General features: G+C 41.7%; 1 protein-coding gene across 5 annotated transcripts in view; it reads left to right on the top strand.

Annotated features, from left to right (window-relative positions):
• MCF2L2 (MCF.2 cell line derived transforming sequence-like 2) overlaps positions 1–27,298 on the top strand; it is a 148,491-nt gene that overhangs the window by 33,894 nt on the left and 87,299 nt on the right. For 4 of the 5 annotated variants that reach the window (XM_054282271.1, XM_054282272.1, XM_054282273.1 and 1 more), the window contains exons 2-8: positions 1,677–1,760; positions 9,375–9,489; positions 14,519–14,609; positions 15,842–15,961; positions 21,287–21,403; positions 24,488–24,637; positions 25,658–25,782. In XM_054282271.1, the coding sequence (XP_054138246.1) occupies positions 1,677–1,760; positions 9,375–9,489; positions 14,519–14,609; positions 15,842–15,961; positions 21,287–21,403; positions 24,488–24,637; positions 25,658–25,782 (802 nt within the window). The remainder of the gene's footprint in view (positions 1–1,676; positions 1,761–9,374; positions 9,490–14,518; positions 14,610–15,841; positions 15,962–21,286; positions 21,404–24,487; positions 24,638–25,657; positions 25,783–27,298) is intronic. The other variant, XM_054282270.1, reaches the window with a different exon arrangement.

Genomic DNA, 27,298 nt, shown 5'->3' on the forward strand with positions numbered 1-27,298 from the left:
CTTCTAGCTAAAGATTAAAACCTTCCTCCAGCAGCCCCAGGTAGTCAATCATGTTTCCAAGGACTGGGACTTCTACTGCAAGGTCTATGCTGTGATGGTATTACAAATTCTTCCATGTTGGGGAGTAAATACCTTTAAGCATTGTCCTAGAGGAAGTGCAAATGGGACTTTGAGTGCTGTGCCTACACTGCTGACATTTCATAGCCACATGATCTGATTTGCCCATTGGGCTGTGAGGCACCTTCCCTTCTTTTCTCAGATTTTCTGTCCCCTGCTAGTTTCTTTTGCTGCAATTGCTTTTCCCAGCATGTCAGTGTATGAACTGTACTGACTTATTGGATGTGTGATTCCTAGTCACCAAATGTGTTTTATACCACCTTTCTCACCATCTGAGCATCTCCTCCTGAGTGTGGCTTTTACAGCAATCCCATGAGGTTTGCCTTGCCCAGGCAGGGGATTTGATAAGAACTAACTGGCACCCTGCAGTTCTTTTTTCTTTTGCTTCATCTTATCCTTACATCACAAAAACCTTCTGAATAAAAAGGATATTTAGAAATCAGAAACCAAGCTATGTTTAGAGCAATTTAATAAAGCTAAATAGGGGTTGGGTGGGTGGTGGAATTTCTGTTTTGCTCAAGACTGGTTAATATTAATGATGTCTTCACATTGGCAAACATCAAACAAAAACTCAACTACTGGCAGGTTTGTTACCCTGGAGGGCTGGGCAAGTCTCTGAGAGGTCTGTGGTCTATCTGGACCCAGCCTCCTTCCTTCCACCTGCTGTCTGGGTACTTAGAGGTGATCTGTACAATACCAGGACTGGTACTTGTTCTGTACAGTGGCTAAAGGAGTAGTTCCAATAGGTGTCATTAGAACATAAACCTTGATCCTGCCAGTTAAGTTGGCAGATATTTCTTGTAAATGTTGCTGCTTTAGATTGGTGTGAAAAGTGGGGAAAATAACTGGGTGCACCTGTTACAAAAAGAGATCAAATTAGCTCCATGTGAAACTATAATTGCTTTTCACTCCATAGATCACACACAAAAATTGAGGTCATTTTTTGCCCAGCTGCTTGCCAAGTTACTTTTTAACTTTTTAGTGTTTAAACTAACAGGCTTAGTTAAAATAACAGGCTTTGTTTTCATGAGAAGAAAGTCTCACAGCCCCTGATTTCCTCCTTTTACTATGAATTCGCTTGTAGCGGAAAAAGCATCGGGAAAGGAAACTCTTGTGGATTGGCTGGCTACACAAAGTCCTCCAGCAGAGCTCGGGGAGTTCAGGGTGGAACAGGGCCATGTATGTGGAGTAGATTTCACTGCTTCAAAGACTGAAAAACTGCTGTAGTGGGAGGCCAAATGCAGTGACTTAATATGGAACCTGAAGTGGTGAGGAGCAGCTGTCAGCTTGAGCAAACCTGTGGCAAGCTCTGGCAAATCCGCTGGAGCTGGTTTATGAAAAGCTCTCTCTGAAATCACAAGGCAATGGATGAAGTTAATAGGCTGAAGAGGAGACTCTGTAAGTACCATAATCTTTACCACAACAGTCATATAATAGCTCAGGCAATAGTCTGGCTAGGCTTGGAGTGTCATCTTTGTTTTGCTGGGTTGTTAAAGGAGGAAAAAATTGTCATTGAGGCTTTATGAACTCACGGAAGATTTCTGTTTTCCCTTGCACAGATGAAATCATGCAGCAGGAGATACGGCCGCTGGTAGCAGTGGATATAATAGAGCAGCTCCACAGGCAATTTGCAATCTTGTCAGGTAAGAAGTTGCTGGCAATGACACTCTGTGATTCTCTTGGAGACATACTGGAATGTGTCATGCTGTCTGTCACCCTTCAGCTCTGTACAGCAGTTGCAATAGTATTTTCATATTGCTCCTGAGAAATGCTGCTACAGTCAGATATTCATGGTGTATGGAATGGAAAAGTGCCAAGCTGCTGTAATTGCTTTTTTAAGGCAAGTTAATTTTCCATGTTCTCCACAATGGGCTGGGAGGAACCTATTTAGAGGGCAAGAAATTAAACAAAACTTTCACTACATATCTTTGCACAATGTCCAAGCATCTTGTTTGTGGGAAAAGATTTTGGTCTATCAGGGATCTATTCATGACCTCCCCCTTCTTCCTCATTTGCCTTTGTTTTAGAAATGATTCATTGCTAAAATGTAAGGTTCTAATCTTTAAAAGATATGATTATTACATAGTCTTTTGTTTGCCTGAAATTTGCAATCACACAAAGTGACGCAGTTCCTTCCCCAAAGAAAGAGCTGATACTGAAATATTTGGCAAATTATTTAATTCATTATTTTGGATACTGTAGATGATAAAATCTTATCTAGGTCCTAAAACAGTCTCTGCTGTTGACTGCATGGCCTCTGGCAACTCCTTTTGTCTCTATTTCTGTCTGTTCTGCAAATAAGAAAATTCAGAATTTGCTGATCATATTCCTCATAGAAACAGTGAAATGTCATGATTTTGCACAAATTCTGAGATCATAAGAAGGTCCTCTTGGAAAGCCTGTCCCTCTTGGTGGGTATAGAGTGCACAGAGTGCACCAACTCAGCTCTGGAAATGGTCAACTCAGCAGGCCAACTTCTTGCTCTGTCTTTGTATTTTAAAATACATTTGTGGAAAGAAATTGAAATCTAATTTACACAGAATTCTTTATGAGGCTCTGAGTATCAAAACTTGATTTTGGATGCTTGCAGGTAGGATCTTGTGGCAGTTTCCTAAGCTCAATAACTAAAGGGTTTGCAATAGGTAGAGGGTATTGACTGAGCAGAGATGGAACCAACTGCCTTCTCATCTGCAGTAAAACATCTCGGGGTCCCACCTTCCCAGAATTCCTGATGAGCACACCCCTCTGGGCAGGACAGGGTCTGGAACTGCATTAAATTGCTCAAACCCTAGGAATTGTTGAGAACTGAGTGCCTCATATGCAATTGCCTACCCAGTAAAATGTGGAGGATTACTATTTTTGAATTCCATTACCGTGCAACATTTGGGACCAATAGCAAAAGCTGAATACAGCATGTAATGAGCAACTTATGGAAAGTGGTTTACTAAACAGGAAGAAAAAAACCCATTTCCAATTCCAGCTAGAACATTAAACAAGGAATAAAAATGTCAAGGGTAGACATAAAAAAAGAATTTTCATATTTCTTTATGGATTCATAATTTCAGCAGTGCCTGTATTCTCACCTGCTATTTTAGCAAATTCAACTCTTCACATTTATCTAATTCTTTTATTCTTGGAAGTGATGAGAAAGGTGTTTAAATGAGGCTGTTGAAATGTGAGCTGCTTAAAGACTTGAAAAATAACTCTTCATAGAAGGCAAGGCTGAGGGGCTTGTTTGTTAGGAATCAGCAAATAACTGGTTTATCCACATAGAAATACTAATAACAAATAACAAAGGAAATTGAGAAGGTGTCTTTCATGCCCCCATCTACTTAAATAACAAATCTCATTTTAAGAATTTTCAGGTTTATCCAAAATCTCCTCAGTACAGTCCAGAAATAGTATCCCACTATAAAACAGGGCAGTGTAGTTCATAGTTTCTAAGTTGATTTTAGTCTGAAGTTTACAGATAAATTTGGAAACCTGGGTGCCTCCACTCCAAGACCCCCATGGCAGCATGTGAAGAAGTTAAGGAAGGCTTAGAAGTCCCTTTGGTTTTATTCTGTTGGTGACCACTGGTGAGTCATAGGTAAAACATAGCAGGAATCTTCCTCACTCTCTCTATTGCCTCCTGCAAAGAGAACTTTAGGTGCAAGCCAGACATTACTATACTTTTCAAAAATGCATTTCTCTAAATAATGTACTTTCTTTTTCCTTTAGCAAAAGATTGGGTTTTTTCCTGCAATGAAGACAAAACTGGGCACTCTTCTGCCTCATTTCACTTATTAAAGTAATTCACATGTAAATGACCTCATTTGATTTAGATTTTTTTTCCAGATGGCTCTGTAGCTTTTCCTCAAAGGATGCTGTTAGCTGCTTTTCATTAGGTACCAGCAACCACAAATATTTTGGTGCTTCAGTGCTTGCCTACATGGTGGCTGAAAATTTGCTACTTAGCCTATTCCTGGTTTCCCATATTGAAATATTGCAGCTCAGTAGCCACTGTCTGGGAAAAAAAAACCCCTTCTGTTCTTTGGTGTCACCATCTTGGGCAGTAAAAGGCAATTCCAATGTTTTTGTAGAGCGTTGTGCACATAAATTATGTTTCTCTGAACAACTTCCTAACAGGGGTATACACTGATTTATACTAGATGGGGTTATTTTTTTCAGTCTGGAGGCTGCAGCCCCCAGAGCACAGCCAGTCACCTCTCCCATGCCTGTGCAGAGCCCAGAGGATGCAGCACTGACTCTGGTTTGTGTTACTCCACAGCCTCTGGCTTTGTCAAGCTCCCCTGCTCAGTCCTGTGGACCCCAAATGCATTTGTCCAGTGATAATGGAAGTCAGTGGTTGGTTCACTGTTGTAAACTTTGTCATAAATGAGTATTTCTTTAGTTAATACCACCCTTTTAGTTACAGCTGGCAGCTGAGACAGATGCAGTGAACTCACAATGTTTCCTTGCAGTAAAGCAGAAAAGAAAGGGGAAAATGATTGAATCAAAGGCTCTTTGTTTTCTCTGGACATGACTCATTAGGAACACTTCTCTCCACTATTGCTGTGTGCAAACTTCTTAAGAGGATCTGGCTGTCTTGTGGTCCCTGAGCAGATGGTAGGAATTATATAACAAGTCTGATGAGTTGGGTGTTTGATTGTGTCAGGGTCTAGTCGTAATGAATGTATTACCTGCTGACAGCCTCCTGTTTGTCCTGGTCCTCCACCTACCAGACTAATCAAGACCTTAGTCCATGCCAAGAACAGGGAAATTCTCCAAAGTCTTCCCTGGTCTGCTGAGGTCATGGAAAAGGCTGCAGTGTAATGTGGCAATGTCCTTAATCATGGAATTTTACTTCGGTCATCTCTTTTCCCATGTGTTGATTTAGCCCTGCTTAGCTTGTGAGATCTGATAGGAGCACTGGTTCTTGTGGTTAAATTCTAGCTTTGATATCACTACTGCCTCTTTCCTTTCCCTGAAAACCAAGCTCTCAGTTAATGGACTACAGCTGTGACAACACAGAGTGCTCAGCTAGGTTTGTGTTTCCTGTAGCTGTTAAGGGAACTAGATCACAAAGTTGAGTAGTACTGACAGCCTGGTTATTCTAACACACCAGTTTTTACTCAAGAATAAAGAACCACTACTAAAATACTTTTTCTGTCTGTCCTGCTGTACCAATCTGCTTTTGGAACTGCTACCATTCCTTCCCACCCCCCACTTTTTTATCTGCAGCTTCACAACCTGTTCTTATCTGTAATTACTCTGTCAAAGAGCCCAATCTGCCATTTGCAGCAATAATGGATCATGTTGCTAAATCACGACTTTATTAGGCAAACTGTCACGAAATGTATTAGCAGAGAGAATAATTTTCTTTGTGTTCTGCTCCTGCTAACAGACTTCAGTGGATGGGAGAGTATATCTGAAAACGGTAACTGACTCAGAAGCCAGTTTATTTAATTTGTAAAGCCTAGAGGGTATTTGGCCATCTGCTTCCTGTTTAAACTGAGCCTTTTGGAAAACCTGGCCTGACCTTGCCAAAAGGACAGTTTGGATCTTTTATAAAAATTGAGACCCAGGAAACTTGATTTAATGAGAAATTCATCATTCACAACTCTTAATCAACATGGAAAACCAAAACAACAGAGCTTGGAAAAAGCAAGACTTGACCAAAGCAGTGAAACTTAGCCAAGGTATCATTAGACTTTCTGGCTGTCTGACCCAGGAGATGAGCTGTAGTCAGGGCTGGGCTGTGAGGACTCAGGGAGCTCTCTGCATGTGGGCAGGCCCAAGCAGTTAAGGCTGCACACATCAGCAGCGTTGAGAGAACACTTTCCAGTACAAACTGATGAGTTAGTGTCTGTGGCAGGCTGGGGAGGTGAGCTCTGGAAACTTGCAGACTAACTTTTGGAACTTCTCCTGACTATAGCCCCTTTGTTGGGCTGGTGCTTTTCATTTGTTTTGGTTTTATTTCCCAAGGGAGTCAGCACATTTGGTGATCTCTAGTTAGAAGAGCTGCTGGCTATAGAACAGGACTTCAGTGTAGCCCCTTATTGTCTCAACCATGGATATTTTTTGTGCCTGGGTGGGAAGCATGGGAGGGCTGGAACTGAGGAGTGGGAGATTGTCTAAGATCCTCATTGTGTTCAGGGCCTTGGCCTGCAGTTGTGGTTGCTTTCTGTTTTTACATCAGTCATACCAACATACAGATTCAGCTGTGAGAGCTCTCAGAATTCAGCACTCACACCTCATTTGTCAATCACACCCTTTACACTGCAAAGCAAAATTAAATTTTCTCAGCTGCCATAACCTTTTCTGCCCCACATGTATTCCTTCCCCACATACTTCAGCTGTTTTCTTCTGGCCCCATCTTCACTGCAGCAGCTATCCAGGCTGCATTGGCTGCTGGAAAGTCTGTCCAATAGGAGCAGCTATGAATGCTGCTCTGTGTCCTGGGACTTTGGAGATTGACACACCTGAGAGTTAGTGAAGGCCCCATTACCATGGGTACCTTGTACAATCTTCATACAGGTGGTGTGCTATCTCTTCTAAATTTCATAAAAGACAAATTCCATGTGCTCAGTCCTTATGGCTATGGTGCTGACTGGGGACTGTCCCTGTTGGCTTTTAGTTTGTGCTGTCTGCCCTTTCAAGACTCTGAATAGTATCTAGCTAAAGTATTTCAAGAACTGGAAAAAATCTTGTGGCAACTCCCTAGAAAGAAAGAAAGGTTGATGGTCGAGGAAAAAGGGCTGCAGCTTGTCAATCCACATTCTGCAGAAATTTGCATACTGCAGCAATTCTTGGATTAGTGTCAGGAAAAAAATGGCATTAACATTTAGATGTATGAAATTGCTCTCTTGTACTGAAGAGAGAGTTTTCCAGACACCCTTGGTATTTAAGGAGCTTCCCTTATATCCCTTATCCAAATGGATATAGATAATTTTCCTATATAACTCACCTACTGCTTGAAGTTCAGATATGGGCAGGAAAAACCCATTTGTAACATATTTGTGGTATTTCTTGTCACTCAACACTTTACACATTTCTGCTCTCTTCTCATCATAGCACTTAACAATTTGTGAATACCAAACTCCCTCAAACTTCCCCCTAATTTCCTGGCGTGGCAGGAACTGAAGGTTTCCTTGTTTATTTCCCTGTCTGAAATACAGCTCTGCTGAACCATCTGAGGGTTCTGGTGTGGCTGCAGCAGGAAGTGTTGCCTTCACCTTGGAGAATGAGATGGAGATCAGGAGCTGTAAAGGGCCTGTGGCTGAGGCAGAGGCAGGAGCTGCTGACTCTTAGTTGAATGTTCAGTCTGAGGCTGCTCCTAAGTGTCCTAGATTTGTTGTCAGTGGTGAAAGGAAGTCAGTGTTCAGTCTGCTTACATTCATTTTTTAGATGGCTTTTTATAGGAGAAGATCCCATGACAAAAATACACACCCACATACATAGAGTGCATCACCAGCCTGCCTCATCCAGCTCAGGGAAGAGGCCAGGGGAAGAAGAGCACATGTGTGAATGGAGATGCAGGAGATGAAATAAAAGGAACACAGAGCTCCTCATTAGCAGGAGCATTAGAAGTACCCTTTGAAATGTGTAGTTTGAACAAATCTTGAGTATAACTGCAAATAAATTATCAAGTGTTAAAAGTAGGGAATCCAGGGGAATCTCTACCTTATCCTCCAGTGGCAAATATTGCTGCTTTAAACCAAAATATTCCAAGTTACTGCATCTTCCTCATTTGAAGTATATTCACATACTTGAAATATGTGAATGAGAAAGTTTGGTGCCCAGAAATCCTGTGAATGCTCACAAGATACCAAGTATGAAATACCTTGGCACACACTGAGCTTTACACAAAGAGACAGCAGACAAATTTGGTATTAAATTTTCCTGGCTATTACTGTTTGTGTCCAGGAGATGTCACTGAGAATCTGTAGCAAACCAGCCTAACTGGGTACCTGCTGGTCTAGAGTGCAGCAGTCTGGGGAAAGCCTGACCAAACTTGCAAGGCAGCATATTCTACATCAGTGCTGACTGCAGACAGTGCAGCTGGAGGCCCAGCTGCCATGCATCAGCATTTGGCATCACCCCAAGGCCAGTGGGGAGGTTAATGTGCAGGCTGTGGCTCTGCTCAGCATTTGAAATCCAATTCAGTGCAGTGTGAATAATGGCTTTCTTGCTTTCCCTCTTGGCTGAGACACTTTTGAGTCTCTGTAGGCCTGTTTTCTCCCTAGCAAGGTGAGTTTACTGAATGTTCTCACACAACTGAGTCATTTTCAGATGTAATCAAAGTAATAACCAACCAAAGGAAAAGAGGGGCTGAAGGTAACGTGCTGATACCATGTCACCAGATATCAAGAAGAAAAAGGGTTTCCTTGTTCAAAATTCCTATCTTTTAGAGCTCTGAGTTTTACCTTGTGCAAACATTTTATTCCACAGCATTCCAGCTCTCCTTGGCCAGAAAGGATTTTAAATAATCCAACTGAGGCTGTGAGGATAGGGCAGAGGCAGGATCAGGACTAGCAAGGGACTGTCCACTCTACAGAGAAATAGCCAGGAATTACTGGAGAAACTGGTTTGTGGCATCAGCTGTGGTTATCAACAGGGAAAGGCAATGGTGGAAGGGAGCAGCCTGGAAACAGGGATTATTTATGGGGTTTTAGAGGGTGCTTTCAAGGAATGAGAATGGGCTTCCCCCCCCCCCCCCCCCCCACTCCCATGCTCCTAATGGGATCATTTATTGGATATTTTCCTGAGGAAGGTAATTTACTGTCTCACAGCTTCCTCTTTAGTAAAGAGAAGCCCAGAAACTGGCTGTCTCTTGGGTAAGAGTCCTCTGTGTGTGATGAATGACTCAGAAAACTGTGTCTGCAGCAGAAATACACTCAGTACTGGGTTGTTAGAGAATTCCTGAGCCTGGTCCAAAAAGTAGATTTACATAAAAATTGCAGAGAAAGGAGAAAGACTCAGGGAAAATATCCTTAATACCCTGTTTAAGGAGATCTAAGCAATAAGGTACCTGTAACAAAAGCTTTGTTTCATCGTGTTCCTTTATGTGCTGCTGCCCCCTCAGTCTGCTCTCAGCTTTGAGCCCAAGCTGGTGAGAAAACCCCTGATAACTTCTGTGTGGTTGGAGCCGCTGATGATTACTGGATGTGGGTGCTTTACAAGGACAAATATGCCAGTGTTTCCCACTCGAGTACTGACCAGTCTGTCCAAAGTCATAAAATCACCTTCTAAACTTTGACTTCTTTTTTTTTCAGGAGGAAGAGGGAAGGATGGGGCACCCATTATAACCTTTCCAGAATTTGCAGGATTCAGTGAGATACCTGATGATGATTTTCTGAACGTGGTCACTTATCTAACCAGCATTCCCAGGTGAGACTAAGCACAAATTTCTGTTGATTTCCCAGAGAGTTTTGCTTCCCCAATGGCTCACTGATTTTAGTGGTGCTACCAGGACATACCAGTGCCTCTGCATGTCTTCAGTCATTATGAAACTTCCCTAATCTACTGGAGGCCCTAGGAATTGTGTCGTGGAAGAGAGAGCTTCACACAGGGCAGGTTGAACTGAATTGGAACAGGAATAGATCTGAAGAGCAGCAGCAAAGGTGACAGATCAAAGGGAGCTAAGAGGGGTTGTTTGTGAGAAGCCTCAGGGGCACTGGATGTAATGAGGGAAGGGCTGCTTCAGGAAGGAGACATACTTACACAGCCCCCATGGCTGCTTTTTCTCTGAGTGCACCTTGCTGTGCAGCTTTGCCTTTGCTGAGAAAGCAAGTGAGGTGCCCCACTGACAGGATTCTGGCAAGCACCATGTGCTTTCAAGCACTTCATTTCTTTGGAGATTGCTCCACAGCCAGGATGTTTTCCTTGCTTTTTGCCTGCAGCTTTATAAGGATAGTGAAACAAACTGACTTCCCCTCCTCTGAGGAAATGCGCTAAGTCCTGACTGCTGAATTATTTTTTGTTCATCTAAGAGAGCTTAAAATTTTTTCAGTCCCCTGATCCTGTCTCTAGACCATGGCTGTTTGTACTAGTGAAAAGCACAGCAACGATTTATAATTTCCTGTGGTCTTTTGCAAAAAGGTGCTCAGAGGATCATAGCAGAAAATGTGCCTCCTTCAAGTCTGAGTGAGAAGTTTTACAGCTCCACCTACGTGTATTTGCCAAAGTCATGGCCAAAGGGTTGCCAAAGCAAGCTGAGAGAAACCACATACTATGAACTTAACAGCTTCATTGTTTCACTCTGCTCTGTGGGACTTTTGTTCAGCCAGGGGAAACTCTGTTTTGAGTATTTCCTTACTCCTTCAGGACTGGGAGGGTGACCAGCCCCAGGGTATGTACAACAGCAGCAGTGGCTGAGAAAACCATAAAAGTAGTTTTTCAGTTCTTTGTACGTGGTATGCAGGGAGATGATTCCCAGTGATTTTGTCACATGTGGGGAACCAGCATGTTACATTGTCAACATGACAGACAGAAACCCTTTGAGCTTCTGCAGCCTGTGTGATGCCCAAAAGCACAGATGCATTCAAAAGAAATTAGCCAAATTCATGAAAGATTGCTCCATCAATGGCAGCTGGACACAATGACTCAAATACAAACCAGGCTGAAGAAATTAATTTATTCCTTAATGCTGGGACTTGGGAGAATATATATAAAGAGAAATACTGTCCTTCTCATTTTCCTGTTGCCTTTGTCTCAGCAGCCACTATCTACCAACACTAGAGTCAGGGTGTTGGGCTAGATGGACCTTTGCTTTGACACAGTTTCAGTTCTCTTCTATCTTCTCTTCCCCTGAGGAATCCCAGAGCCATGTGCAAAGAATGAAGGACTGAGTTTCAAAACTTTGTAAGTCAGGAGAGCTGTGATATACCTATTTTACAGATGTTGAGATACATGTGAGTAGTATCTCTCTCCACAGACAGGATCACCAGAACTTGTGTTGAGTAAGTGACTGCTCAGTTTGCTCTAAATGACCTGTTCAAGGTCAAGCTGGGGTTTCAAGGTGCATTTTCTGCATACCAGCACCTTGGTTTGGCTCTTAGGTTCATCACAGGCCACACTGAAGGGATGTGAATTTTCCAGGATATTTATTGCACTTTATTGCAGTGCTTTTAGAAAGACTGCCTGCATTTTTTGAATCACCATTTGAAACTTGCCGCTGTCTCTGTAAATGGTGAGGGAGAAAGATGTTAATTTAGAAGAAGAACCTGAGCAACAAGCTTTGTGTGATTTATGACATAATTATGTAGGGTTCAAACTCAATGAGGCCCAAGCTGTGGATCTGTTTGGGTGCAGCAGAGCCCTGTCAAGCTGCAGTTGGCTGGTCCATACACACAGTGTCTCTGCCATGTACCTCAGCAAGCAGTAAAGGGTGTGCATTGTTACTTTTGCCAGCACTACTGTACTAGATAGGGCTGTGTGTAATATAACAGTATTCCTGTGTAATAGCCTGAGTATTCCTGTGTGTGATTTCACTGCTAGTTGTCCACCTTTTACTTTAATTCTCAAGAAAGATGTGAAGGTATCCAACAAAGTGACTAAGAAGAGAGAACAGTCTCTAACTCTTCTGGAGTTACAAAGTTATGGCCATGTATCAGGTAAGAAGAGGTATAGTTTAAAAAGCACTTCATCCTATTTATCATAGAATATACTTCCTTCTTCAGAGCTTAGTAAACCAGAAAAATCAACATAATTTTCCAGGCAAATGTAGAGAGAATATCTGTCTTTTATAGTGTCTGATTTTGCATATCCTGTAGAATAATGTTCATGCTAGTTGTGGAGATAAGCTCTGTGAATGCAGATAACTTCACTTAGTGTTAGTAACTTTCTAAGTCCCTCTGGAATAATTAATCTTATATGCCCATCTGACAAAACATATGATAGGGTTGAAGATCAGCCCAGTGAGACTTTTGTCACCTGATTCATTTTCCCTGTGGTTCAACTGCTCCACCAAAGGAGTCTGCATACAAACACATCCACAGACACTCAGTAACATGATGTATGTACATGCATACTTCTGTGCATGCACTAGATATCTCCAGAAAGCCCTTTTTTACTTGCTTTATTCCATGGCCAGAATTCCTTTCTCTTTAGCTTGACATTGATTAAGTACTTTGATAAACAGATGTCCTTTTCTCCTTCCAAAAGAGGTCAGGAAATTCAACATCTCAAGTCAGTGTTCAAGGGCAAACCTGAATATAGAGCTGAGGATGGAAGAGTTCTGCTGATTGCAGATATTTCATTCAGGGAAAGAGAACCTTTCTGCCAGACATCTGTAGATTGGGCAAATGTGACAGAATTTATTTTGGAGGCAAGCCTGATGTTTATCTGCTCTTCAGGATTGTCTTCAAACCCTCCTTTTCAGAGAACTAGAGAAACCCCAATGCATTTTCATAATGAGGGTAGAGATATTACAGTACTGACACTGAGAAAATTGTTAGAATGTGTGTGTGTGTTTGTTCCTAAACAAACTTTTTCTGGATGCACACTGGAGTGGGGGTTCTCAGCTGTACATCCACTTGTGCTGATGCTGCCATCTCAGCCAAGCCTCTTCCTGTGGCTGTGTGCCTGCATCCATCCCTTGGTGCCAAATGACATTCAGCCCTTGGCATGGCCTTTCAGCATGCTGGTGAAATAGGATCCCTTGCTGACACTCTCTCTGTTTCCCTGGTTAAATTTAGGACTTCGTCAGTCCTATCTAGCTAAAAAGAAAAAAATCCCCAAAACCCCCCAAACAAACAATCCCACAAACATGCAAAACAACAAAAAACCTCTCCACATCAAAAAGCAAACATACAAGTACCATTGGCTTATCTCAGTGACTACAGCTGATGCTGTGCTGAACATCATTTGAAGATGAAGGGCCCGGGTTGACACTTTTGTGTTTAGTTTCTCTCACCCTTTCTGTAACCATCTGCAATACACACAATATCTTTGTTGCCTTTATTTGAACATTATCAAGGAATTTCATTCTGTGGAATATTTGTTGAGCTACTGAAGGATGTGTCTATGTGTATATCTAAGATTACTGAAGAGTATGTATACATTTGTGTATTTATAAAAGGTAAACCAGATAAATTCTCTTGCCTATGCTTGAGAGGCATTGCTGCAAACATATTTTCTGTTCTCTGCAGAGAGCTGCATATTGCACTACTAAAGAGGAAAGGTCATGTATTGTCATTGATTTTTTAAATCCTCAGAGGGATGCTGTAAAAATACTGCATTGGAAAATTCAGTGAGTTTTCCTGTTATCAGTATGAACTACTAGGAGCATTCACATGGCATCCCAGTTTTGCACAATACTTTGGCTTTCAGTTTTTGATCCTGCAGACCTGCTACAAGAGCTCAGAGTTGTTACTGTGTTGATAGTCTTCAGTAGATTATTGACATGAGTTTGGATAAAATGACCCATGGAAACAGTTCCTGAGTTGGTTCTTGTATGGACATTGGAATAGGGATCAAGGAGATACTTTAAACCATTTTTTTCCCTTAACCTGTGATAAGATGTTTGATTGCACTATGTCCTCTGATTATGACATTTATACTCTTGCTGCCTTCCTCTGGTTTGTTCTGAGATGACTGAGCCATCCTGCTTTAGTGAAGGTTCTGGACACTCACTGTGTACTTCTTAGCTTCTCCAATGCTGAGTGCTCTTGGAAGGCAGAGAGAAGAGCAGTCCCACTGAAACCTGGCACTCTAGAGTGGAATTTTTGAGAGGGAAGGAGAGGATGGGGTATTTAGGAAGTCTACAAAGGTGGAATGGAGCACCAAATCACTGCCTCCTAGATCCTCCTTGAAAAGCACTGAGAAGGAACAGGAACTGTTATTCTAGCCAATATGTTGAAAAAGATAGTTTGGAATGATTTGCAACCCCAGAACAAGTTTGTGATTGGCAAAATAGAACTCTTCATTTTCTGCTTTGCCTACCAGAATTCCTGGGGCTCTGTGTACACAAGTCAGGGGATACTGATGCCCTGGAGCTCAGTGCCCCTGTCAGGTGTCAGCATACTTGGAGAATGAAGACTGTAGGGGGGTGTCTAATTTTGCAGGGAAAAAAAAAAGATCTGGGGGTTTTGTCTTCAAAAGAGCAGAGCGTAATTTGTGATCCTGAACTATTCATGTCACCTAGGCTGGCAGCAGAGTAGCACAGCAGCTGAGAGATTCAGCAGATAAAATATTCATGTTTTGTGTAAGCTGCTAGCCTTATGCTGGAAAGAGAAATTTTGCTGGCTTTCCTTTTCATGTGCGTTTCTGCCAAATATTCATTCTTTCCACTGTACGTTGTGTTTTCATAATGGGCTCCGAGCGTGCTGTGACGGAGGCTGTGTTTTGCTGCAGTTCTCTGCCTTGGAACAGGAGTGTCTCCCTGTAACCCAGCACACCTATTTCATCTGTTTTGCAGTCTGGAGGCTGCCAGCATCGGATTCATCATCATCATAGACAGACGACGGGACAAATGGAGTGCAGTCAAGGCATCCCTGACACGAATAGCAGTAAGTGCTTGCTTTTGTTATTTATCTTCTAGAAATTAAAATTGTCTGCTGAACCTTCAGCACACGATACAGCCTCCTCTGCTCATTTTAAGCTCCCATTTTCTGGCTGTGGATGCAGATTCTTCCTGGTTCTGCAGCTCCTAAGTGTTAAATAAGAGAGGGAGGAAGCTGCAGAGACAAATTACACAGCCTTGTTTACTGCTGAATTAGGACAAATTCCTTATTTTCTGGGTTGACTGCAATATAAATTCTAATAATTTGAAGTTGGTTCCTAGAGGAGTATTAAGAGGTACCCCTTCTGTGCCCTGAGGAGGGATGACGTGGCCTGCTTATGAAAGAAATAGATCCCAAGGGATTTGTGTTTGCACAGTAGTAAATGATCTCTGTCAGAAATTCTTAATAGCTTATTTGCAAAAGTCAGAGCTGGGCACTGATTTTCAGTGCTAAAACAAGCAGCTGGTTTTATACATCTCTTACTAGGAGCATTTACTGTGAGAGGACCAAGCACTTACACACAGAGGTGTAGGATGGTGGGATGACAAAGGCGACTTTAAGTTCTTTCAAGGTATTTAGACAGAAATGTTTTTCATTCTCAGGCTTTTTTGCTGCTCTCTTCAAGAAATTGTTCTTTTTTTATGCCTGATGAGCTCAGAGGAGTGTGAGAGATGTAGGCTGGGTGTTGCAGGCAGGGCCATATCTGATGAACATGTTGACTGTCTGCCTGTGTGTAAAAATATGTGAGGTTAAAAAGATTCAAAACCCTTTGCAGAGTGAATAGGTAGGTCAGCTTGGGGAACCCATCTGTGCTACCAGCTTCCCTCACCAGTCCAGTGTGGGCAGCCAGCTTTGCCCTCTAGTGGCTGCAGCCTAAAAAATGGGAAAACTGGTGCGGTGGTGCAAGTGGGACTTGGTGGGATTCGGGTCTGGGGGAGAAAGGCAATAGTCAGGAATGATAAATCTGTATCATGAAACAACATGTGGGTGGGTGGGCAGTAAAATATGTGGGTCAGTCTTCCTGTTGGGCAGTAAAATACATGGGTCAGTCTTCCTGATGGGTTTGGAAACAGTGACAATGAGCAAATGCTGAATGCACCAGCTGAGGCGATGAGCAGCTGGACTGAGCAAGATTCAGTAAGCCCTACCTGCTTTGCCCTGCTGGTGAGGAAACACTTGGCTGAAAATTCCCTTGTAAGGTAGAAATGTGCCTTCTAAGAATTCTATATTTCTTGCAGGGAGCATTTCCAGGGAACCTGCAGCTGGTGTTTGTCCTGAGACCCTCCCGCTTTATCCAAAGGGCAATCGCTGACATTGGCATTAAACTCTATCGAGATGACTTTAAAATGAAGGTACCGGTAAGCATGCAGTTTTTTGTCCATGCATTTTCTTTTCTCCATTTCTGCAGTTCTGGGCTCTCAGCAATTTCCCATAACCCATGATTGCAAGTGGCACCTGGGGCCTTTCATCTGGGTCTGTGTGGTGATGCCAAAGAGCAGTGGATGGTTCATAGTGTTTAATGGACACGTTCCCTTGTCTAGTCTAACTATAAAATGTGGCTCAGTTTTTGGCATTTTAACTCAGTGGAGATGTTCCCTTCATGTAGGCAGAGGCGGATCCCACTCCAGCAACAAACATAAGTATTCAGGACTACAGAGCAGTGGAAGCCTAAGGCTGAATTCTGCACTGTTTGATGGGTTATCCGTGGCAGTGCTGACTGTCCCTCTAACATTGCTTATTCTGAATGTCTTTTATGATTCCCATGCCCTCAAGATTCAGAGTTTGTGTTTTAGTTATTTTTATATGCACTTGGCATATGTGTAGGTTGATGAGACTGTGATATGAAGAAGGTTATCAATCCTGAAAGAGTTGGAGATTATTTTATCAGGGGTCTTTTAGGAGTTGTTTTTAGCTGCATGTTTGCATGTGGTGTCAAATTTTTTAAAGTTTTATGCATAAACTTGAATTATGATTATTGATGATATTTCATTCTGGATCAGATTCATACTGTGTTCCACAGTGACTTTACTGGAGGGATTTCAGATGACTGCTTTGGATTTTGCTTTTGGGTTTATGTTGTTTTAAAAAATACTTATGGTCTTCTCCAACAAATTCTAGCTCTGTTGAAACTCAAGTTGGAAGTTCAGGTGTTAAAAACACTTTCTGCTTCTCCTGAAGTGAGAGACAGCATCTATTTATTACAGTGCATACAGGAAAGGAACCATGAATAGACATTTGGTTACTGTGGTTAAATGGTAACATTTACTGTCTTTTGGTAAGGGTGGCTTTTTGGTAAAATGCAAACTTGATGAAAAAAATTACATTTGAATGCAAACCAAAATATTTTATAGTAGTTTAAAAAATGGATGTACCTATATTTAATATGCCACAATCTGTTGCTATAGCAACCTTTCTACCAGTGGCTGCAGCCCAGAAAGGAACAACTTCATCAAGGACTGGCATTTTCCAACAAGTCAGCGTTTCCTATACTTTTAGCAATTTATTTGACATCAGAGTTGCATTTCAAAACTTGAAAGGGATCAAAGTTGGAAGGGGGGTTAGTTCTAGGTAGGGGTCTGCATTAAGTACGAAATGCTAACTTATCGTACAGGCAGGAAAATCAAGACATCGGTTTAGTTTGGGGTCATCTTGGATACTTTGAGCCATCCTGGGTATGTCCACAGAGCTCTTAGAGAGCAGCCTTACAAAAACTAAGAGCATGACACACCTGCTGCCTCCAGCCCAGATATCTGCAGGCAGCCTGTCAGATTTATAGACAGGCTGCCCACATATGTCTGATGCTATTCTCAGTTACTTGGAGTTGTACTACAGATGTTCTAAGTTCCTGGGATCTGTAATTCTCTCTGGAGGGACTTTTCTCCTGTTGCAGCCCATCCTAAAAATATCATCTGGGCATGTTCTGCATATCCCAGTTTCAGAGCAGGGAAGTTACTGAGAACAATATCTGTTTGTCCTCCTTGAAAGCAGCATCCTAAATGCCAAGCAGGAGAACAGGACCACAGAGTTCTTGTTCCATTGGAGATGTGCTTACTCAAGGAATTAGGGATCAGTACCTACCTTCAATATCATCATGATCTTTTAAATTGTTTGCATGTTGTTTGCTTGTGTTGTGTGTTTGGCTCTATGACAACATTCATGCTGTAACTGGCCCGTGGATAGGTGGCATTTTCTATCACAACTATGAGTCAGGACAAGATATGAGCATTCAAAAGGAGTTCCAAGAATATTGTGTCTGTTTGTTAGGGAAACATTTGTTTAATAATTTATTTGACCTATCAGATTGTAAATATGCTCAGTAAAATAGATTTGCTGGGTTAAGTCAATACTGGAATGAGTAGAAACCAGAAGATCAAACAGGAGCTGGAAATAAAGGCTGCAATAACCAACCAGACACAAAAAGGAAATGCAGGATTTATATCACATTGACATACAAATGTGGGTAATAAAACCTCATCAGGTAAATTTCTATTGGGATAGTGATTTGATTAGACATCATTAGCCAGGATCAAGATATAGGAATATAGGAGACACAGCAGTGTTCATATGAGATTAAAATCTGTGAATTCAAAAGGAACACTCAGAGATGTACCCAAGGAACTTCCCATCATAGGAAGTGAATTAAAGCATCTTCAGAACATACATAAAAGTCTGAACAATCTGTCCATAGCAAATACTTGCTTGAGCTTTTTAGTCTGTGACTTCTTTCTGACAGCCTAACTCATCCAGAAGCAGCCCTCCCACAGCTCCATGTTCCACACTGACCCCTCTCTTCTAAACTGCTGCTCTTTGCACTCCCCAGCTGACAGACTGTGGCTGTCTCCTGTCTGGCAAGCAGCATGGGAGATGCTAATGCTCTCTCAGACTGGGTTTTTAGATGGATGCTGGATTGCTCAGAGGCTTTCTCCTGCAGGAATGCTTGCATGGTTAAGACCCACACCCTGTTGGGTAGCACCATAGCTGGCAATATTAATAGGTTTGTTTAGTGGCTCATGCTGAGCATACCAAGTTAAAACAAACATAAAATTCTTCCTAAAAGGAAACTGCATGACAGTGTACCTCTGTGCTTTCAGTGAGGTTTGAAGTATCAGAAGAGTTCCAACTTGCCAGCAACATCTCTGATGGGGAAGAGCTACAAAGCAGTTAAGATTTACTTTTTCAAATGTGATTTCCAATTCAGAATTAGTGCATAGACTTTATGTTCCAGTATGAGGCCTTTTCAAGATGATACAGCTTTTTGAACTTTCTTGCTTTGATCATAACAGAACAGTGTTTCATAACACATTCAAGGAACAGTTTTTCCTTTAACTTTGGCTGAGATACCTTTCTTTGCCACAACTTTCTTCACCAACAAAGTCTCCTTGTTTCTGCATTTAAAGACAGGGGTTAAGGAGAAGATGAAGTGATGGAAGTGAAAAAGAACAGAGTGAGGGCCTACTTGAGAATTTTCAGCCTGTATGGGTCCCTGGGGCCAGATGCATCCTCCACTACATTCTTGTATCCAAGTCAGGTTAAAGTCTGGATGGATGGACAACTACATGTGCTTTTAAAAACCAGTTTCATGATGGGTTAGGAGGGTAATGGTAATGGGCCATACTCTGCCTGAAAGTGGGCAAGAAGTGGAGAGTTTTACTGATACCTGCTGGGACCTGCCCTGTTTGATGTCTTCATCAGTGACATGGAAGAGGCAACAGGCTACACTGTCATCAAGTGTGCAGATGACACTAAATCAGGAGGAGTAGATGGTAAACTCCAAGACAGGGCCACTGGAACAAAAATTCAAGGAATGGGCTGACCAGCATATTATTTTTTATATACCAAAGGAGCAAAGCAAAGTCCTGCAACTGGGAAAGAGTTTCCTTCCACAAGGATTTTCTTACTCAAGAAATAACTTATGGTCTTCCCTTCCAACAACACAACAGTTTTGTTGTTGACAATGATTCACAGTGTAGCCTATCTGGGGAGCATCTCTGCAGAAAGGGAGCTGGGAACTTGGTAGACAGCAAGCTGTACCTGAGCCAGAGTGTGCCTGGCAGCAAGGGAAGCCATCAGCATCCTGCATTAACAGGAGCAGTATGAACAGGAGCATAGCCAACAGGTTGAGACAACCACTTATCCCCCTTTACTTGGCTCTAATTAATTCACATTGAGAGCACCCTGAGTTTTGGTTCCCCCAGTACAAGAAAAACATTAACCTGGAGTAATCTTGGAAAGCCAAGAAGGTCAGGACTTGGGGCATGTGCTCTGTAAGAAGATGCTGAGGGAACTGTGCTTGTCTAACATGGAGAAGGGAAGGCTTAGGAGGGTTAATATGACAAAGCAGCAGCTTTCCAGTCCCTCCAGGTTACTGGGCACTGCAGCCAGCTTGTGTGTGGTGGTAGGATAAGAAATAACTGACATCAAGTGAAACAAGGGCAGCTCTGACTTGACATAAGGAAAAACTTTCTCACCACAAAGACAATCAGGCAGCAGACCAGACTGCTGGTCTGCTGTACAAAGAGGTTGTACAATCTCAATCATTGGATGTTTTTAAGTCTTTGGTGGATAAAGACCTGAGCAACCTGGTTTGATCTCACAGCTGACATAGCTTTGAGAAAAAAGTTGGACTAGAGAGCTGAGGTTCCCACCAAGCTGAATTATTCCAGAAAGATTCTGTAACAAAGATCAGCTAAAAACTTGTTTGAGTTTGTTCTTGAGGCTTTTCTTAGGGCACTGTTAGCCTAGAATATGCATCCTCTTGTCTCCATATATCTGCACTCATCTCACTGTCCACAGTGTTTGTCAGCGTATTTACCATGCTCCATTGGAGCCTGCTGACATGCAGAGCCACTTAAGCTTTCTTTAAATAGGGTCAAGTAACACATTTGACATGTTTTTGACATTTATTTATTTAAAATTCCTAATCATTTGTGCTCAAATTTTTATTCTTCTGTTGCTGAAATCCTGGCAAATCTTCTAGCTGTTGGAACAACAATAAATGAGTGTTACTTGTGTAACCACTTGTGTTGACAAATTTACAGAGGTTGCCAAAAGTTAATGCTGCTTATCTGAAGCTGAACTCAAATCTTGTTTGGCTTTCTTCAAGCAAGTCTAGTGGTAAGGAGATTCTAAAGTAAAATAATTGATCTAGGTGTATTTCTCCTTTCTCTTCCATTATGATTTTAAATGGAAAAATGCCAGTGAATTCAGTGAACATACAGTGCCAAAAAAATCAGAAAACGGAAAGAAAAATCTTATTCTCAATGGTTTCATTTCAGCACTTCCCTGGATCAAGTGGTTTGTGTTGAAGAAGATGTTTAACTTGCTTGTGCCTCCATTTCTCTGTAAATAAATGTTATCTAGAGAATAAATTATGTTATGGATGTTTGTGTGAGCATTATGAATACCGTACTTTTGCTTTTGATGCGCATGCAAAATGAGTCAGCCCAGCAAGGAGGAAGATGATGTCAAACCAAGGTTAGTTCAAAAATGTCCATGTACACATTGAGAAGGCAAAATGTAGGGAAAATAAACTGTGACCATGGCATGAGAAAATGCAAAATGAGAACTGATGGCCTCTGGTGGAACTGCAGTGGTCATCTATGTTCAGGCAAACCCAGATCCTAGGAACAATGATTGAAAAGCTCGTTATTTCTCTCAGTCCAGTGTGTTTGCATTCCTTTCAGATCATCATGTTAAATTCTGTCTCTGATCTGCATGGCTACATTGACAAGAGCCAGCTGACGCGGGAGCTGGGAGGGACCCTGGAGTACGGGCACAGCCAGTGGATCCATCACCGCACGGTGAGTGCTGCTCTGCACATCACACCACAGCTGCCCAGGCACAAATGCAGAGCAACCACTCAGCAGTACAGCCTCTGGATTCTGCTAGGGACTCGGGGGAGGAGGAAATCCGTGACTCAAACAGAGAAAGGCAAATTCCCCAAAAGTTTGCAATGGAAGCAGTAATTGTATCTCACTGTGTACCTGGCCCAGGGCCTAACTGTGTCGTGGTGTTCTTACTCAGCAAGGCCTTCTCTTGCCTTTTCAATAATTGATGGGATTCATAGGCCTTCAGCTGAAATTGAAAATAGGCTGTCGCACTTTGCTGACTTTACAAAGGTCAAAAATCTCACTTTAATTATTAATTATGTCCATGTTTTTAAGAGAATAAAAATACTCAGGGCACTATATTTTTCATTTCTATACTATGCAAGCATGCTGGGTCTTTTTTGGGTAACTGAAGAACAGTTGCCAGTAGGAAGGCAGAAAGACTTTTTTGTTCTATTGAGGAAACTTGTACAGGTTTGATTGCTTCCTTTTTGGGCTGGTTAATGCATTTCAGTGTCTGCTTCAAAACAATGTAAACAATTCATTATGGTGCCCAGTTAAGATGACAGTTCACAAAAAACAGACTCCAAACTCCGGCACATTAGCAGACAAAATATTGTTTCATTCTTCCTAAGCAAAAATGTGCTAAGCTGGGTCATGATCCTGGAAAAGTAATTAATTTCACAGAGAGTTTATACAATGTTTGTGTCTCTCTTTGTGGGCTTACTTGCAAGATTGATAGATTAGAGCCCACATCCAATGTAAGCCTCAATGTTTTGCAAAGATCTGAGCAGCTCTGGGTTTGAGTCTGTTGTTGCTGATGAGCTAGTTACACCTAACCCATAAAAAGAGCTTTTCTGAGGTAATTTAAGTCAAACCACTTTTGTCATTTTCTTGCTATAGTTTTTTTGTGCTTTGCTGTCCTTATTAAATTTTAGTCTCCTTGAGAACCACCAAATATTTCAGGCTTCTAAATATGCAAACATAGAATCTGAATTTTGTCTAACATTGATTTTCTACATTTATAACTATGTTGACTATAATGAGGTTGGAGTTGAGATGAGTGAACAGGCTAATGTGTCAAAAGTATCAAAAATATGAAACCATCCTTACAGGAAGGGGAAGTGTGAAGAAATGAATCATCTGTAAGAGTTTCAAACAGCAAAAGGTCTGAAAATATGAAGGGGGATAAAAAGAGGCACAAGAAAAGTTGTATTATTTATTAATGACAGGGGTCTACATAAAGCAATAATATATATTTTGGTAAAATATGCAAACAAAATGAGCCAAGAATTTATAGGAGTAGGGCTATGTAATCCCCAGAGGTTTTGGTTAAATTTGTTAGAAAAAAATTTACCAAGCACAGAGACTGGAAAGAAACCAATCCACAGATGTAACTTAGGTACATGGAACATTTTATTGCTCATGTGCACAGGAGAGAGTGGGTGCAAGCAGGCTATTAAGTGAAACACTGACAAGTTCATGGTGCAGTCAGCCAAGGAATATCTGCTGGATAAGAGGTTATCATCAGGGAAGTGTCAGCTTCCATGGCACATTGAAACAATCTGACTTCCAGCCTTGCTGAGCTGTGGTCTTCATGCCCTTTGCTGCTTCTCTTGGTGTTCTCATGTCTTGTCCTGCCCCTTCTTTTCTTCTGAAAAAGCTTTAAACTCTGGCTAAATGGCAGTGACACAGCAACCTCCTTGCATCATTCACTGTTTCACTCTCCTCTCTTGGCTGCCAGGCGTCTGTGGACTTTCTGCCTCCAGAGTGCATTTTTGGCTTTCAGTAAATGGCCTTTGGTCATGGATGGCCATGTCTGTGTTGCAGTCAGAAGTGTGACATTTCAGCCAACTCTAATCCAGTAGTTCCAGTGCTGAGAACAGCAGCATACGCTAAGATAGAGCATGTGTGGGTCTGTACTGCTTGTGCTGAAAGCAGACATGAATTTATGGGGGAAAAGGGAAGAAGGCTGTGAACTCTGCTAGCATTCCTTCATGGGAGCATGTTTGAGATCACAAATGTGGGCTAATTTCTCTATACATCTTTTGGATGATGTTCTACCTCCAGTTTGTTTTTCACTGAGCACACAGCATAATTTCATCTGTCACAGTTGCAAGCAATGAATTCCCATCATTGCTGGAGAAAGGAATGCAGTGTGCAACAATTATATGGTATTTGATTGGGTGTAAGAGCATCCCTAGTGCTTGTTGACTGACTCAGACCTGTGGGGGATTAGATCAAAATGTACAGAGAATAAAGAGCTATACAGAACAACACAGCCACCCCCAAATTTGGGCATGATCATGGAAAAACATTCCATGCAGCTAGATATAAAGTGTCACAGGTCTGAATGTTATATTCTGCTCTAAGAAGGTGGCATTGATTTTTTAGCCTTCCTCACTTCCCCATTCTTCGTTAAAACCAGATTTCTGACAAATTTTGTGTTGGTGCACCCAAGTGATAAAGAAACAGCAATGATCCCATGAATTTATGCATTTTAACTGTAGTTGTAGTTACTTGTTCCTGTATTTGTGTACTAGCATGGACAGATGGGAGGGAGGGACTAGAATGCATCTCATACAGATAGGCAAGGTGGAGATGCACATATTCAGAAGTCAGGGGAAGACAGATTACTGCTGAGTGAACAATGGCTGTATAAATATAAAGGCTTTGCCCTATATATTTTAGTAGTGCTCTCAACTTAAACAAAGCCTTCATTAAAATTTTAAATGCAGCAGAATTTCCCAGCAAGCATGGGCAGAGGATCTGAAGTTCCAGGCCTGCCTTTGAAGCTGATGTCCTCTGTGGTTTCATTATGTCTGCTGAGCTCTGGGAGTTCCCCGTTGGCTCATGGAGGTGACAATATGTGCAGGCCTGTGAAAAGGTCATTTGTGGTTTAATTTGTAACTTTTAACACATCCACCCAAAAAAAGGCAATGTGACCAGCTTTACAGGCATGTAATACTTGCAGCATGGTGTGCCTGAAGCATGAAGGGTTGTTAAAGGGCTAAGGGTAAATAACCAATCTGTGACTTTATGCTTTTGCTTTTCCAGGCTATTGAAAACTTTGCAATGACAGTAAAAACAACAGCACAGATGCTACAGAGCTTTGGAACAGACTTAGCAGAGACTGAACTTCCCAACGACGTGCAGTGCACAGAGGAGCTTCTCTCCTCACACACTGAGCACCACAGCAAGCTGAAGGTGATTGTTGCCCCACGATGGCTCCAGCAGTGTAATAGATGAGCTCTGACCTAACAAAATTTTCTGCCATCACTTGGCAATCCATTGTCTGGAAACCACTGAGGAGGAGGACAGACACCTGGGTTCAGGAGGTCAATTTGATTCAGCTCTGGAAAAAGGACATTTTACAGCCTCAGGAATGATAGAATGGGGATGTGTCACTTCCACTGTGTGAGAGGGAGTAAAGGGATCACATCTGGAATAGCATGGGCCCTTGATGAAGAGTTTATCAGAAAGGATGGATTTATATTGGAGCAGAAAAAGAGAACATCTGTGAGGATAGTCAGGAATAGAATGATCTAACTAGATGGTGACTGTTGTTTTGTTTAAAAAATAAATTTGGGCTAGTTTGGCTTTGCAGAATAAGGATCAGAAGTAAAAATTACTGCTTTCAGCAAATGCCTTAGGTTAAACACAAGATTAAAAATACTACTTAAGCTATATTAGCACAAGAACAATTTTTATGGAAGAACTGTGCAGTGATGTGGGGATTCGTCATCTGACAAGTTAACATTTGAGCCTCTTTGTCGTTTTTATTGCTCATCTTTCATGCTGGGAAGACACTTCTGTGGATGACTTCTTATAGCTGGTGTACTACGGCTCAGCATGGCACAGTGTTGTTTGAGGAAATTCCATTAAGAAGTGCAATGTCTCAGCCCAGTCTCTCAGCTCACAATCTACAGCATACATTCAGTTTGTGGTAGAATAATTTATTCTGCAAGTGGCCTGGTCAGATATGCAATCTGCTCAGAAATTACTCTATTCCTTTTCTCAGAAATAGATTTACTATTCAAAGTTAAAAGATTTAGGTCTCTGCATTTGCTAGAAAAACATACCACCTTTGGTAAGCATTTATATTTTGTTTCAAGTATTTTGTACCTATGAAAGGATCCTCCTTTATCATTACTCTGTTGTCATCTAAGAAATGTATGTGTTAGAAATACATACAGTTTGGGTTTTGGCTTGTTTTTTTCCCCTCAGGATGAGCTGAAGCTGGCAGTGAAGCAGGGGGCCACCTTACTGACATGCATCCGGGAGCCAGTCACCCGAAGTGCCAACAGCAAACTCAGTCCAGATGAACTGGAAAATGTGGCCACAGTGGAAAGGTTAGTGGAGCTAAATTACCTTGTGCAACTTGCTAATTTATTCCTAGGAGATGCAAATGTAATTTAAATAATTTAAATATGCAGGCTATAAATTACCACTGGTTCACATACTCAGGATTTATGGACAGGTAAGTCCAAGAAGGAAATAGCTTAGAGGAAATGACTTGATTAGACTGCCAAGGCAAGTTCAAACAAGTCCTGAATTTCTTGGTAATTTTTGGTCAGACCACAAACTACCTGGCTGAAGATTTCAGGTGGGACTTATTTGTCCATAACATGTATGTCCTCCAAACTTCTGTGCCTGGCTAGAAAGTAGTACCTGAGTCTCTGTGAGATGAGTGGGTGATGTGCTTGTGAGTGTCTGTGGAAACACTGGGGGAAGAGCAGATGAAGATGATACCTGAAACATTCTGTGTGTCACAGATCCAGAGATACCCAGTGAGAGAACCCCCTTTTCCTTCCTACAATGCTAGTTATTACCATAAAGCTTTTAGTCACCATGTAGAACTTTCTGCCGTGCCATGTGATGCAGAGCAAAGAGAAATGCCGTGCTACGATTTCAGTGTGTCTGCATTAACTGGGAACAAAGGTGCTAAAAGTAAAGCTGAGCTGATATTTTTCACTGAATACTTTAAAATCCTTTGAACAGTCATCCCAAAGGAATTTGTGAATTCATCTTGAATTCAACGACTAGCTTTGACTAAAAAAAAAGTTTTCGAGGGACAGACTGAAAACAGAAACTTACTTTTGAGACAAATAGGAGGGAGCTATTGGCATTTGCCCCAATAACTTGATGATTTCATGCATGAAACTTGATGATTTCAGCATGCACTGATCCCTTATCTGCCCAAAGAATGCCCATCTATTGAAATACAAGATATTCAGAGAACTCTTCCTTTTCATTTTTTCCACTTGTTTAAAACTGTTCTACTTCATAATTAACGGATCATTGAGAAACTGTGAGGATGACTCACTAGCCTAGTGTCAGATATTTTACTGAAGATATGACACCTTGAGATTAATGTCTTTGCAAATAAATGTTTCATCATTTACACAAAGTAAAACAATGTCCATGGGAGTCATTATGAGCTCCTAATCTATTGTTTTTAATGGACTGGGAAAAATTATTTAGCCCTTGCCTATTTCTAAAGGGTGAAGAAAATTAACAAGTTGTAGAGTTCTGATTTAATAATTCCATAAAATAATAATTGCATCATATTCAATCTACATAATTTGGGGATAGATTGTCTTTGAGGCATTGGGTGGAAGCTAGGGAGTGACAGCTGCCCTTGGCTGCCAGCACATGGAACAACTCTGAGTCCCTCTTGCACATCAGGAGGCAGGACTGTAACTGCCACAGTAGATCCATGTAGCTGTCACTCATCTGTCACATTCCTGCCTGTCTTTCTGCAAATTTAATTCTCTTTTGCTTATGAGAGAGTTGATACGGAGCCCTCTTATATAATTTTAGGGCTCCCCACCATTTCCCTGCTCTGCTTTCTGCCATCACTTACTG

This window comes from Melozone crissalis, unplaced genomic scaffold (assembly GCF_028551555.1).
Source record: "Melozone crissalis strain CALT ecotype California unplaced genomic scaffold, PUWL_Pcris_2 ptg000034l_1, whole genome shotgun sequence".
In the NCBI taxonomy this organism is placed as follows: Eukaryota; Metazoa; Chordata; class Aves; order Passeriformes; family Passerellidae; genus Melozone; species Melozone crissalis.